The sequence below is a fragment of the Colletotrichum jinshuiense genome, chromosome 2, assembly GCF_051148585.1.
Source record: "Colletotrichum jinshuiense chromosome 2, complete sequence".
In the NCBI taxonomy this organism is placed as follows: Eukaryota; Fungi; Ascomycota; class Sordariomycetes; order Glomerellales; family Glomerellaceae; genus Colletotrichum; species Colletotrichum jinshuiense.
This window is the reverse complement of record NC_139309.1, coordinates 4,640,268-4,655,657: the sequence shown is the minus strand read 5'-3', so window position 1 is coordinate 4,655,657 and position 15,390 is coordinate 4,640,268. Positions and strand designations below refer to the sequence as shown.

Below are 15,390 nucleotides of genomic sequence, written 5' to 3'. Positions count from 1 at the left end.
GAGGAGCAGAGACTATGATGCGTATTATCTGAGATCCCTAAACCAACTATTGAAATCATCAAATTAATTCAGAAAACCACCCGCTACTCCCAGGGTTTGAAGACTCTGTATATTTTGAATGCATGGACACGTTCGAGCTAAAACCTAGAACTTGATATCGCCCCTGCAAAGGAACGGGGACAAGATGTCTATCATACGCTCAAAGGTGGCCGCCGAAGCCTGCAGAGTATTCGTGACCATGGACGGGTCTTGACCCAGCTTAAGGAGTAGTGCATCGCGAGTCGGACATGTCTTGGAGACCGCCATTCTGACGGCCATCTTGGCGACAAATCCGTGGTGCTTCTTCAGCGTGTCTTTGTAGGCGCTTATAATGCTATCGGACAGCTTCTCGGACTCGTTGCTCGCAAAGCGCCTCACCGACGCGGCATAAAACTCGAGACCGCTACATCAAGGTGAATAATTAGAGTGGCTCTCGATATTAAGTTTTCGGGTGTGATATAGGACCGAAGGAGAAATGTTATCCTATTACAGGAAGGGAATGTTGAACATACCGCACTAGCCACAGGAGTGCTTCGGTCGCCTCGTGTTTTCCAGTTCCTCGCTCCGCTCGAATGAGAGCTTGAAGGTATACAGAGTGGTCCGGGAGGCATCGCGCTGAACTTCGAATTTTCTGACGAGACGGCCTGTCAATGCAAAGTTCCTCCGTGCAGCCTATTACACCGACCCTCTCGCACTGGATCGGCCTAACCATTCATCCAACTTACCGAGACATTCTCCGCAGAGGACTCTCTCCCTCCCTCGAGGATATCGTTTCCGATAGCGTCTAATGAAAGAAAAGGAGCTGATCAGTGTTGTGGCGAGGATATGTTGGGCTTAGACTGGAGATGCATACCGAAAACCACCAGCAGGGAGTCTACAGCTTCAAGGAATTCAAACGAGCGAATCTGCCCATCGTGACTGACACTGGCATCAAGCACGATGATACTCCTTCTGAGACTGTCGAGTTGCTCTGAAATCGGGGTTGGCATATTTGAGCAAAGAGAGGACTAGCAAGACTGTTCCAAAAAATGTTGAAGTGGGTTGAAAGGGTGCCAGTGTCCCATTCTTAAAAGTGCTGTCACAACTCTAAGGAGTGGCTGGCATCGCATCAATGGATCAGATTCCGGTACAGCTGACGATCCCATAATTACTCGCTAGTTGTATGGTCGCCTGGGGTCCGTTGTTCGGGCGGGGTGAGCTTGTGCGTCAGGGGTCGTCTCTTTTTGGGCCTAGATAAAATAAATGAGAGCGGCTACAAGCTCCCAGTCATTTTTTCATTGATTATTTGGCCGATGACGTTGAATCCAAGTGTGATTACGTACCAACATGGTTACTATGAACCTTGCTCCCAAGCATTTCATCCAAATTTAAAAAGTAGTGCAGGAGGGAACTCTATCCCATCGACTCCCAGTTGGCATTAGTAAATCGCAGGGGAGAGCAATGCCAATGAGAGCATCAGGCTGACATAATCTAGCAAATGGAAGAAAATAAATTGGGATCTTGTGCGCAGACTAATGGAGCTTCAAGCGATCTACTAGTAGTGAGGTCAACTGGCAGTCGATGGGATATCTAGCCTTTCCCGCGCTTTTCCCCTCCAGCTAATACCCATTACCAGGCGTGTGGCCTTGAAGAGCTGCAGAATAAAGTAAATCTTCCATGGCAATAGCATGCCGGGAAAAGAAATGAAGCTGATCACCTTACTCTCCCTATAGCAGTCTTCCGATAATAAGAATAGTTCTAGCCACGGCTTCTGAGAAAAGTGACAAAAAGAAATGAATGCTTGCGCCAGTGGTGCAATGTTTCTATTCGCAACTCAAACGTTTGCCGGTACGACCATCACACTCCCAAATGTATGATACGCGAAGTACCAGAAAACGTGGTTATTTGATTGGCTACATTTTTATTCTAACTCTTAGTGGATCGGCTCTATATGTGGGCGTATTAATGCACACTGGCAGTTGATATCTGCCTACCTATCCTCAGCCAACGCCCACTTTAGGGACATTACTACGATGATCTATCCTCATGTGATCCTCCGTAACTTTATTTTGTTGAGCCATAACGTTAATCTATGGTAGTAATAAGTTTAAAAGTGACCAAGGGTTTCAGATTCGTGGCCGGACAGGCTCCTTTTCTGGATTTTGTGTAAGTTATCTGGAACAACAAAACGCAAATCGGCAGTCGGCTTTCTAGGTAAGATCACAACAGGTACACATGCATACGGTGCAAAAAACCAAGGTATTTTGAGGGGGGGTAGTCACACTACAGCGTTCGACAGTTCGGATTGAAGGTCAGCGGAAGTGAGTAGTCCGCACGCGCACACACCAAGTTTCCCCTCCTTTCCAAGACTAATCCGCCGCCCTATGAGATTCCACCTTGGGCGAGCGGTGGACCTTAATTTAAAACCTTAACGTTCCCATATTACCACCTATCAACAGCCGCGAAAATCACATGGATCAGGTGTGAACGACTTACGCACGTGTGGGGGACGGAGATGCCGCCGTTAGAGTAAGGCAGAATCGTTGGCGGGTCCAAGCCTACGGGCCGATCGAATTACCAAACAATAGTACATATTAGCACATACCACTCGGCTTTGCGAAATGGATACGTTAAGGTGCCTCGGTAGAACTTTTTCAGACTTAGCCACTCTTGCTACACATGTAGGTGACGTATGCTGAAAACATGCTGGGACAGGGCATGTGGCGTAGTGCCGATAGTATAATCTAATGGTCTTTTCTGATCGCAAAGGCAGCGAGAGAGAGGCATGAGCTTATCATTGGAGAGATCTTGGATACTTTAAATAGCATTTAGAGACCAGGTAAGACAAGCAGACGTAATCACTGAAGTGACGAGAACGGACGAATATGCGCTCCAAACAAGGCATATTTATGAGCATTAGGCCGAATACTGCGTATGCTAACAATCCTGTTCTCCTTTTCTCGGGTTTTTACTCCCTCACATAGAACCCCTTTACTCATAGATGGGCTCTACGTATTTTCTGGTGTCCATTTCCCTGCAGGAATTCTGGGGGCCATGGTTGAAACCGCTAACATGATTGGCTGAGAAAGGAAATCGACCTCAGACCTTGCTGGCGCGGTCATTGGCAGTTAACGAAGTTACTCGATCTAGTGTCAGACAAGGAAAGTTAAGACAGTCCGAATTTAGACTAACGCGACCCCCGGTTCGTATGATTCCTCGCCTTCGCCGACTTGCTGATATCACGCGGATGTACGCGCCGGGCCCACCGACCCTCCAGGTTCAATTTGCGCTTGCTTCACCTCATCGCATTTGTTGTTTGTCGTCTATTCTAGCTATTTTCAGGTACTTGCTTTGCAATTCTGTTCCCCAATGTTATCTGGCAGGCGGTGGATATTACATGCCTTCCTCTGGCGAGTGAATACGGCTGTATAAGTTTGATGTTGGGTGCCTGATAATGGCGGTCCTGGAGAGAGTTGTACCAAAGACAAATGGCGCCTCAATAAAGCTGAACGGCCCAAATATGGCTGGAAATATCAACTCAACCCTGTCGATTTTGCCGCCTGGCCTTTTTGGAAGGTTGGATACCAAAAAAGTCTATGAACCCTCCTCGAATCTGCCTAATCCCTATTTATTCCTTGCCACGTGTATTGTGCCGATGTAAATCCGCTGGGATGGTATATGCCTGATGGGTTGGCTCTGGCGAAAGCGGGAACAGCTCGTGAGAAGCTCCGTGCCCCTGACGTTTCGCACTTTTCTCGGAGATGTTGCAGAAGTCGGGCGTGCAATTGTGGCGATGCTAAGGTTTTATTCTCTGCTTCACTGAATGTATCTCTAGATTAACATGCCGGAATTCACCGCGCCCCTCGAGCGCCCATTGGGGACGTCTTATGTAATTTCCCAACACGAAAGCTTATGGTGTTAACGGGTATGTCGGTTACCTCTCGATTGAATCCTGCCACCTCCTTTTCATAGTTCCAACGCACGCAGCATCATATGCCTGTGTATTAGTTTGTATTAGGGCTGTACCTATTGCCGGGTGCTAGGTTGTCTGCTATACCTCATCCAGATGATGATTTGGCAAACGTTGCAGGCAAAATGTCAAAGAACAATGTCTAACAAGCAGTCATGCAGGCGAGAAAATAATAACTGTTTCTAATGTTCTAAAAATTGGCACATCAGATCAAAATACTAAGCAAATACATTTTGCATGTTATGGTGGTAAATGATTGTTCTATTTCAATATGGAATCGAATCTCTAAGCTTTCTCCAATCTCTAGATGTCTAATCTTGGTACTCTGCCGCTGACATAGTGCGTTTCCCATAGTGTGAATCCTTCTGTGATATCATATTCACCGAGTAATAGCGTAACCCAGTATTGTGCTATAACGAGATACGTAGCTGATCATATCGGCCCCGCCGGCTCACAGAAGAATTGCAGCCGCGGCGGCAACCACAACCACCTCGATTTTGTGGCCCATCGGGTTGGCAGCGTTGGTAGAAGTAGGTGTCGAGGAAGATGTGGCAGTGGCCTTGCCTGCAGCCGCCGTGATAATGTTCGAGGCAGACGAAACAGCATCAGCCCCTGACGACTGTTTATAGACATCGCAAATCGACCCGATTATTTCTACTGCCTCTGAATAGGATAATTTCCAGTTAGTTTCCTTCTTTTACCCTGAAAAGAATAGGGGAGTAAGGAGGGTGATTCACGTACGGGAGGCTTCCTTGTCCGGACAGTTGCTGTTGCGAATGCAGATACCCATTTTGACGACTAGCTCGCCGTCTATCTCGCACAAACAATCGAAATTTCCAGCGAAGCAGCCGATCTGTGAATCGACTTTGTTCCAGCATGGCGCAACACATGAAGGGATCTGGGAGACGAGAGCAGGCAGCGCGGTAGGCAGAGCAGACGTGGCAGTTGCGGTAGTGGTTGCTGCAACGGCGGTAGCTACAAGCATGCCAGAGAGTGCAATAATAGACGAACGATACATGATAATGAATATGAAGCTTCAGTGACTTCGGTCAAAGGAGTGATAGAGAAGGATAGGAAAGTGTAAAGAATGGTGGTGAGGTAGGAGCCAGAAAGAAATTTGTAACTGATAAAGCAATGGATATATCTTGGGCCTGGGAGGTGAGTATATATAGGTTATGAAGGAGCTGCGGAGATCTCCGGAAGGAGAGGAGAGTTATGATGCCTTCAGTGTAGACCAACCAGCCTCATCATTCTACACCACCGTCTCCTCCGAAACCCATATAAGCCCTTGCGAGGCACAAGCCGTTTGCCGGCTTCATAAACTAGACGCCGCATTCTAAATGGATCGCAGTATCCGCTAGACACAGTGGAACAGTTTTATCCAGGTACTAGCAAGGGTACAGCCCCTGACGAACAGACTTTTCTTAACCTGACTATTTAGAGTCACTAGTCATAAGGATCCCTGTGGGAACACCGCCCCGATATGCGTTTCCCAACACTAGCATGCATGCAATATGACGGGGATATGAAGTTCCCTCGGAATTCGCGCCCTCTTTCTCTGGGTAGTCTCCTTCTGTCCCTGAAATCGAGATTTGTTCTTTCCGACTGTGCTTTGTATCTGATTTTGCGTGTCACCTACACTTCCTACCAACGAACTCCCTCTCCCAAACAGTCCTTCCAATGGTGCATACCACGTATCCCTTCTCTCTCCTCTCTAATGGTATTTACACTCCTCGCGAAATCGGCCTGTCTAACCTTTACGGGCGGAATGGGTAGCTAATGGGTGTAGCTAATGTTTTTCAAAATCAGATGGCCCACCACAGACCTTGACATCGATGGGGTTCGGGAGCCCGCATAATGCCCAAGGCGGATTCCGAGGATTGAGAGCTCGAAGGAGAAATCGATGGTGGGTATACCTAGGCATCTTTGGTGGATGGCTGGTTACCTTTGCCATTGTTTTCTCCTTGTATGTCTGTCTCGCTTTCTACTCGGAAGTGCTACCCATCATGTCCCAAATGACGAAGCGAGAAGTCAATGCCATCATCACTGGCCTTTCCATTGCGCTCAGTATTTCTGTGGTGAAAGGGCTTAATGACTTTGTGGTCACACTTCGATGGTGGATATTGAGCCGTCACCATCACTCGTTGCGGAAGGTACGTCGAGTGTTCTCAGGCTCCTAAAACCAGTTAAGACTGACTGGCGACCTAAGGTCAATTTGATCCTGCAAGCTGAGAGCGTCAGTTGCGTCATTAGGCTCGCAGTACGGACAAGCCGCCTAAGCGTCCACGCCGCTGCTTTGATATGGTTATTTCTAATCCTGGTATGTTCCTACTTCTTCCTCCATACGTACTACTACCTTCCCCCCCTCCTTTCCTCCCTAGAAAGGGATTGACAATCGATGATTACATGCTGATGTGCTCCAATGAGAAATAGGCGGTTCAAATTGCGCTGGCGCTACTTGGACTATGCTACTCCGTCGAGACACACGATTCCCTAGCAATGGTAGTGCAGGAGGGGAAAATATCCATACCCAACATGTCCAGCATACAAACAACGAAGATAGTTCAAAGTGACACTGATTCTCTCAAGTCTCAAGAATATACTGCAAATAGGCTCGTCTTTTACCACCCTCCCCCGAAAGCCTTCACACGGTCACGAACGAAAACTAACCTACTCCAGCTACGGTCAGCTCTCCCTAGCCTTCGATACTGCGTTTATGAAAGAGATCCCGACTGTTGGGTCTATATGGACACCTTCCGATCCTCTCATGTACTGCGACGAAACACACTGCGCATACGTTTTCCACGAGACATCAGCCATGTCTGCAGATTACAACAAGAATGATGACGACGACGACGATGATTCTACTCAACAGGAAAGCCTTGTCGTCACCACCGACCGAACCCTTAACTCTACGGCAGTGTGTCAAAGCTGGTACGTGACGAGCGGCGGCAACGGAACAGAGACCAGAATCAGTATCGAAACCAATGGGGATGGCACTGTGGAAGAGGTCTTCATTCCTATCCGAGGTGGTGTCAACCAGACCACCTTCATGACCAATACTTCGGAAAGCTGTGGGGCTGGCTGCAGAACCGTCACCGCTTTCGAAGCTGTAGAAGACAAGCCGTGGTATTACCGTTGCAACGTGACGGTTGGCCACGTCGGAAACGCCACCAGGCCGGAGCACGAGGTCTCCGAAAGTCTCAGATCCATGGCCGCCGCCGCTATTTCGCTACAGGGAATCGGTGTCTCGTCTCTGGACGTAGACGACATCCAGTACCAGGTATACCCGTCCGAGTCTGCCTTTGGGCTGCCCAAAATGGGAGCCAATGACTTGATGGCGTTAACTATGGCACGATTCGCTATAGGAACGATAGCTATGTGTGCGCAGGCCAACGAACCCTTGGTTATCGATGGTGTCGCCGCCATAAAGGGCTCCCGCTTGGTTATTGACCACTGGGACTATGCCAACTTGATTTTGGTTTCGGTGACATTGGCACAGCTTGTGTTGGGGGTTGCGACTGCAATCTTCGCCGGGCGGATCGTGATACCGGAGGGGGGACCTATCGCTATGGCACGAGTGTTGTCGCCCGTCACCAACAAACTACAAAACAGTGGTAAGGGCGATATATTACTGGCATCGGAGGGGCAGAGCAGCCTTTGGATCTACAAGGCCGTGAAGACAGCAGAAGAGGGCATTTATGATCTGTTTATGGAGGAGATGATTCGTCCGGAAAGCAAAAGGGAGGATATAGAGATGTCTTAGCCCTGCCTGCCTCAGTAATGCGTGTTCTGGGTTTGAGGGACCCGTTTTCTGATTGCCCGATTGCCAGTTACATGGAAGCGCTGTGCGCCATCGTCAAGCTCTCGAGACTTGTAATATCGCATGTACAACATCTAAGCAGGCCATGCTTAACTTAAATAGATCCTATTAATACTTCTTGAGTCGAAACATCAACTTTTTCAATGTCTCTGAACACAATCCTTCTATTTCGGAGGTTCTTAATTCGCATCATGCGTCGTACTAACCTCCGTTGACGTGAAAGACGTTGGTATCAGGATGCCCGTACGGGTGGGAAATCAAACGTAGTAAATTCAAGTTTGTAACTTGGTTCTGTGAATTGAAGAAGGAAATGAAGAAAGACTGGCAGGAGCATTTCCTCGGACTGGAGTACTTCTCAAATGGCATGCAAATACACATTTGAACAGCCTGCATCTTCAGAATCCGAAGAAACCGGCAACATCTGCGACAATGTCAGAGGACATGATCAACCCAGAACCACACAGCATTACGTGAACGAGACACTGCTAGAAGATTTGGATTACTAGACATACAACGTGCTTACAACGTTCGTAATACACCGGCATTTATTGATCACCGTCGTCGGTTATCGACCGGAAACACCAGACACGGCACATCGAGCCTAAGCCAGCTTGGCGAGAGAACAATCTGTCCCAACGGAAGGCATAACAAGCTAGAGCGCTAGACCAATCGCATGGCGCGAGCGACAGACAGTTCCAAGCCAAGGGAGCTTCTTTTTCCCTGCTCCTCGGACAGAGAGGTCAGCCTCTCTTAACGGAAGACATATCCTGTGTTTAGGCTCCGTCTGTTAGTGCATTAGTGTGATGCAGGACGCGCCACATGCAGTGGCGTGTTAGCGAGCTAATCTCTTTCAGCGCTAAATAACTGGAGTCGAATGGGGATACCCTAACATCTAACAAACCCCAGTCGGCAAAATGTCGCGGTGCCTAAGACAGCCAACCTCCAGGCTGACATAAATTATTATCAACCGTGTCGTGTCCGCTGCTTCTGTCGCACATTCTCGACAAAACGACCTATGTGGACTTTGATTGCAAAAACCACCACACTGTCGTAGCGAACGCATGGAGTCACAAGATCTGTGGGGACCTGGACTGGGAGCTGCGCGCCCGCGATTGTTGCCCACCATGTCGGCTGTCGAATGCGCACCAGAGACATCGCCTCCACGCAAGAAATCGACGCAACACATCCAACCAGACAGCCACCGTGCCCTAGACACGTCGCCAAAGAGTCCGTTTTTTCGCGTTCCAATCGTTTCATACACCACATTACCCCAGCTCTATATGGTCCTGGCCCGCCTCCCAGGCGACCGGGCCGTGCTTCGCAAGATACTCATGCCAGCGCTGCCCGTTTCTGCGCGACAGTCGGCCGCCGTCGGCACCTTCTTTACGGAAGTCAGCGGCGGCTTTGCGCGGAGCTTTGCCATCGTGGTGTTTGCGGTGCTGGCGAACCACGTGAGGCGGATGGTGTTCCCCTCGCTCGGCGTGGGCGGGTTCGGCGGGCCCATTGCGACCTTGAAGCTGGCGGTCGGGAGTCCAGAAATTTTCCTGCAAGAAGAGGTCGATAAGGGGTTTTTTGGAAGAAATTCGGGACGAGAAGGATTATGGAAGGTCTTTGGGGACTTTGTGGGGGGCTTCGTTTTGATGTATATCTTGGTTGGGTACTGTCTTCGGTGGGATGCGAACAGAACTTGGTTCAGATCTGTGCAAAAGTGGGAGACAGGCGAGATGCTGGATATGCAAGACAGAGACATCCGTGATTTTCAAATGGACGTCAAGGAGAAGGAGACAAGGAGGCGGGAGGCGAGATGGTTGAGAAAGGTCATGGTGCCAGCGGCGGTCGTCTACGTCGTCTGGATCCTCGGGTGCGCCGAGTACATTCACGCCAGGGCGGTCCATGTGGTGGCCGTGGGCATTGCATACTTCAAGCTTCTCCGGGGCGGTCCGGCTCACCAAGAGGCCCTGATGGCGATATTCCTTCCTTCATCAACATCCACTTCCCACTCCTCCCACTCTCGCATCATCTCCTTTCAAGGACTCGTCGGAATGCTGAAAATCCTAGGGTTCCACCTCGAGTTGGCCAGCTACATTATCTGGGGTTTCTATCCGCTTCTTCGCCTCGCAATCAGGACTAGTCTGAGGCGGAACCCGCAGAATAGTAGGCCGGCACTGGCTTTTCTGATCGCGGGCTGGGCGTGGGGCACGGGGTATGTAACGAGATACTCGAACAAGTATTACATCGGACTAGAGATGAGCGGGCTTTTGCTTGTGCTTTGGTGGACTCTGGCGGCGGGAGTGGTCCTTGGATGGAATGCTTTGAGGGCTTGGTTGAAACTGCCATCTTAGTTGCATCTGGAGGTTGCAGTCAAGAATCCAAGTTGACGAATATACCTCCAGTGGCGACACATCTATCATCTGCAAGTCCTGGTTTGTTGGGTGTAAACTGCATTGATTATTACGTGTCTTTGCAAAAGTTCTGTGCTTGTTAGGTCGTTTGGCTGCCGTCCATCAACACCATCAATTGGATCAGGGTTGTAAGCTGTGCCGTTGTCGAATAACGCAGCGCAATAAATGCTGAATCCGCCAACCATTTGATATTTAAAGGCATAAATGGTGATAATATCTTCCAAAACTATGAGTCCAATTGCCCGTCTTGAGCTTGTAAGTAAGTAAGGTAACGAGCAAGTAGGCAAGTGTGCGGGTGTGGGTCGCCTGCGCTTGGAAGTCTGCCTCTGCCAGGCACCCAGACGACATCAGGGGCATACAGAGGCACGAGCAACGTAGGCGCACGGATCAAGGTACAAGATATCAACGAGGCAATGTGACTGTATAAGTATAAGCTTCTTGGATTGCCCCAAGGCAATCCACGAGGGCAGCTTTCTGCAGTAGTCTTTCTTACCTACTACCTACCTACGAACACGAAGATACTGCGCCCTCCACTCTGCTTGACAACACCTCTGACAGCTTCGCAGAACTGGCTCAGACTTATTGAGAAAGAAAACATCGCTATGGTGTTTGCAGATCATCCCAAATATATATTTTTTCTCTTAGCAAATCCAGAATTCTAGCGTCAGAAGGGCACAGTATCCTTCGATCTTTTGCATTTTTGAACTTTTCTCTATTTCTCCTGGTCATACTTGCCACCGAAACTCTATCAGGAGGTTCTCGACACTGAGCCACATCAAATACTTTTTTCTCTTTTTTTTTTTTTTTTTAATACCTTTACATCACAGAATAGCACCCATAAACAGCTTTTGCAATCTTCCGACGTTGCAGCGCACCCGTCAGCAATCCAAGTAGCTCCTGTCACCGACGCGAAACCAGTGCACGACACCGCCATGACGGTAAAGATAAACACCACGTTTCGGTTATCGTTCAAAATCCCACCGGCTTCATGAACCCTATGCTGTAGGCGCATATACGCCCAGGAGGCTCTAAACGATATCCTTTCGGGGCACATTTCGGGGTGTGGGGTTGACGAGGCGTTCCGTCCCGCGTACGGGTGGGATGCCGTCACGGGGTGTGGGATGGATCCAATACGAGGGACCAGTCCATATTTTTCATGGGTCCGCCACGCGGGGGCCTCGGGGGCCGTGATCCCGCGGGTTGCTCGTATATCTTCCGGCCGTGGCACATCTGCCTCGCTTGCTGCAACTGGCCTTTTGAAAGGCTTCAATCATTTTACGACGAAATGCTTTCCTCTTTCAGAAAAAGCATGACTTGACTCGGCCATTCCCCAAGAACACAGCCTACATCATCTTCCTTTACCCCAAGGCATTGCGTCCAAACATATCGCCCGAATTTCAAAACACTCCTGTGCCCCTGCTACACTGTCTCTGGAACGTGCACGGGCCACAATCTGGCCACCTTTTCGCTCCCATCCTCATCGTGTTGGAAGCCGGGTCAGCCTGGCGATCTCTTCGACTTTTCCAATCCCGTGTGCTCAGTCGAAGATTGAGGTTCATCTGACTGTCAACCACTGCCGTCGATCTGGCGAGGGATCTTCGGCGCACATCACGTGTACCCCAGGCGTATATGACGACTATGGAAGAGGACTACAACGATACAACAGCGGTCCGGAGTCTTGGGGGACTAGACGTCTTGGACTCGAACGGCGACCTCTACCTGAAAATTGGCGAGGAGGTTGACGAAAAGCCGAAAACATATTTTGTTTGCTCAAAAGCTCTATCCAGGGCGTCTACGGTTTTCCGAAAAATGCTTTACGGCGGCTTCGCGGAATCACGGCCATCAGATGCTCACCAGGCCTGGACAGTCGAGCTCCCCGAGGACCGACAAGAGCCCCTGGAGCTGATGCTTAATATCGTCCATGGACGGTTTGACATGGTGCCAGAGCAGCTCGACCTCACTCACCTATACAAGTTACTCGTCGTTACAGAAAAGTACGACGCAACTGCCATCGCCCGGCCTTGGGCAAAGGGATGGTTGGAGGCCGTCAAATCAAGTATGCAGAACCCACTCCTTCTAGGGGTGGCTTACGAACTGGGCGACTCCCAAACGTTCAACAATATGGCGATGAAAATCGCTACAGAGTGCCTGATCGACGACGATGAGGACCTTGTATATGGCTACTCCGGCGAAAACAGGGAGACTTTCACATATAAGCTTCGCAACATGGAATGTTTAGTTCCGCCCGGTTTGATCGGTATGTAAAGCCCCACCACAAACGTAGTTCTGTTCGGGATATTAGATCTGACAATGTCCCATAGATGACGCAACAACGATACGCAAAACTCTGCTCACAACAATGCTGGAGCCCTACGTCACTCTGTACATGTCATTGAAGCACGGGGACCGGTGCATGTCGTCGCCGCAAGACCCTACTGGAGGCAAACGGTGTGACAGTATTCTTCTGGGGTCCCTCATCAGATCTTTCGCCGCTCAGAGGATAGACGTCACAGCACCAGATCCTGTCAGCGCATATCGCGGGAGTGCTTCAACGCTACAATCCGTCCTCCTCAAACTCGAGTTGTATACTGTTCATTCGGGTTACTCTCACCCGACGTCGACCTCTTTCAGTTTCGGGCAGTCTGCACATCCGCGTTTTGGGTTCACATTGAGCGCCTGCGAACACGTGCTGCAAGCAGGGCTCCGGGAAGGCGTAGAGAGGTCCCTAATGCTCAGGGGAAACATGAGTTTCGTGCAGCCAAAGCACAAGGAGTATTTGATGAAGCAAGCGCAAAAGACAGGTCTGTCTAAGTAATAGGTTTCGGGACGCTTTGAGTCCCTGGTGTATTTATTCCCTTGAATATTCATGTATAAATTCAGACAGAGAGGGTCATCGAAAAACCCGAGGTACCACCTAAAGACCATTCGTAATTCCGGCTACGTTCACAGTGTGATTAAGGCCATTGCCAACCATATGGAGAACAGCAATTATGAATCCAAAATTTATTGGCTCTATCGCAGATATTGCATGTATTCCACTTGAGCCCACTCCGCCCACTGAAAGCTCAGGCAACGGCCCGCTCAGGTTGAAGTCAGTAGTGGCTCAGGTTTCGAACAGAATAAGACGAACGATCGAGTCACAGCAGATCTCAAAAAGTCGCCCGAAAACAGCCTGCAGCTTAATTTAGTATCATCTTTGATATTTCGAGACGTACTCTTCACCAGGGCATACTTTCGTGTAGTGACAGATACTGTTAGCTGTTAGCGCGTGTTAAATGATCTCGTTAAGCCTATTCCAACTGCGCGCCAGTTATCGCGGATACCACTTCTTTTAACTACAACTCAGTGATTCTGTGAGTGAGCATCATCTAGTAGTCCACGTAGAGTCAACTGCAACTCGAACGTTACCACTTTGACAGGGGACATCTACAAGTCACTATGGCCTAATCTTTGGCTGTATTTTGTTTCTGTAAATTAACTAATATGTGTTTTGTTTTATGCTGCTATCAACTGGTGACAGAAGATATTAGCAACACAAGGTTATACAAACTCACAGTTTTACCAAATAGTTCTATGAGGTTAGAAACCTTTTCTTAATTGCATTGGAGAGGTGGGAAACTTCCAAGGGGGGCTGATAGTTCAGAATCTTCCCGCATTTTGCATACTATCTACGGAAGACTCTTAACTCACCTGTGCCTATCCCATCTGCAACTGTTTCTATACATCTGAGGTCCACGGCTCGCCGTCCGTCACCACTTCAACCTGCCCCAACATCTTGACGAAATCGTCCTTCTCCCACCTCCATGCCATCTTCCTCCCTGGACCTACTGGTGTCACCCTCATTGCCACGTCTTGCGATAACCTCCGTCTCCCCATTATACTTGATTTCATACATGGCGTAGTCATGCGTGAAGGGGGGGGGGGGGGGGGCCTTTGTTAGACCACCGGGCCTCCGCGTCTAGTCTTTTCTCTTTCAAAATCAGTACGTCCTCTATGTCCCCCGAGGGTTCTTGGAATTCAATCAATCAACCTTCAATTTTGGTCTTCTATTATCGCCGTTTTCCTCCAAACAGACTCATCCCGCGGTCTCCTAGGCAGGCTTTTCGCTCCTGCATCGTCTTCACCATGGCAGATCCGTCATCTGACTTTGACGATTCCTTTTCTACGAGTTCGAACTAATATCGAACAAGATTTGTGCTAGATGTTTCCGAAAAGTTCTACGTCGCCCATAAAGAAACTGAGCTCTTTCCGGAAGACCTGGAGTCCAGACAACAACAAGTCTTTCAGAATATGCAGGCGGCCTGCCTGCAAAACTCACTTACGGATCGCAGTAAGCTATGCAAGAAAGCAAAATCTGCGCAAGATAAAGCATCGAATGCTTGGAAGAAGTGAGAAGCTCCGAGATGAGAAGATCAGACCCTTCTCTGTGTAAATAATGAAGGGTATTGGCGCTATTGTTTTGACAGATTAGTGACGGGGGACGTCGGACATCACAGGAAGGATGGGTTTGCGGGTAAGCTAGCGATAAAGATTCAGAAAGTTCGTGATCCTCATACGTTTCCCCTCAGGTCATTTCATATAATATCCGTATATATGACAGTGAATCGATGGCAATATGACGAACAAATACAACCTCGAACGACACCAGACTTTTGTCAAGAAAGAAACGACAATCAACGATGTCTTGAGATTCGTTGATAACTTCTGGACTCGTAATAGCGTCATCACCTGCAGTGCATCTACTCGCCTGGCAGTTGACACAATTGTTCTTCTGCATAGTCTTGGTGGTTGGAGGCTTGGGTCACCGATGAATTTCAAATACTGCGACATTGAGATGGCCGCTGTGAGAGATCCCGAGGACCGGCGAACGGAATCTAAGTGGAGCCGAGCAAAGGACAAACCAACACTTTGAGCGTTACGCCAAGAGCATTACGTTGCAGACGGTTGTCTCACGAAGGGGCAATTGCCGCATCACACCAACACGAAAGTTTAAGAATCACTTTTAAGGTCCTTGCTTATCCGAACTCTGTTTTATTACCCTACCCGAGACCAAGGCCTGCACCTTGCACACCGGAGCCTTTCGAGGGTTTCAGACAAATATCACGCTCAATTTTGATGAGTTCATCACAAAGGGACAAAATTAATTCGTCCTAAAAATGGATTGGATGTTGACATGG

General features: G+C 49.0%; 4 protein-coding genes across 4 annotated transcripts; 3 read left to right on the top strand and 1 right to left on the bottom strand.

Annotated features, from left to right (window-relative positions):
* Positions 1 to 144: 144 nt before the first annotated feature.
* EsH8_II_001216 (uncharacterized protein) lies at positions 145 to 772 on the bottom strand (the record flags this gene model as incomplete). Its single annotated transcript, XM_083264514.1, has 2 exons — positions 145 to 442; positions 765 to 772. The coding sequence occupies 2 exons, from the start codon at positions 770 to 772 to the stop codon at positions 145 to 147; spliced, it is 306 nt and encodes a 101-aa protein (XP_083121836.1).
* A 6,034-nt stretch (positions 773 to 6,806) lies between these two features.
* On the top strand, positions 6,807 to 7,754 carry EsH8_II_001215 (uncharacterized protein; the record flags this gene model as incomplete). Its single annotated transcript, XM_083264513.1, has 1 exon — positions 6,807 to 7,754. One exon carries the CDS (start codon positions 6,807 to 6,809, stop codon positions 7,752 to 7,754), a length of 948 nt encoding a protein of 315 aa, XP_083121835.1.
* A 1,181-nt stretch (positions 7,755 to 8,935) lies between these two features.
* EsH8_II_001214 (uncharacterized protein) lies at positions 8,936 to 10,153 on the top strand (the record flags this gene model as incomplete). The annotated part of the gene is made up of 1 exon (XM_083264512.1): positions 8,936 to 10,153. One exon carries the CDS (start codon positions 8,936 to 8,938, stop codon positions 10,151 to 10,153), a length of 1,218 nt encoding a protein of 405 aa, XP_083121834.1.
* A 1,689-nt stretch (positions 10,154 to 11,842) lies between these two features.
* EsH8_II_001213 (uncharacterized protein) lies at positions 11,843 to 13,028 on the top strand (the record flags this gene model as incomplete). Its single annotated transcript, XM_083264511.1, has 2 exons — positions 11,843 to 12,470; positions 12,535 to 13,028. The coding sequence occupies 2 exons, from the start codon at positions 11,843 to 11,845 to the stop codon at positions 13,026 to 13,028; spliced, it is 1,122 nt and encodes a 373-aa protein (XP_083121833.1).
* Between the last annotated feature and the right edge of the window lie 2,362 nt (positions 13,029 to 15,390).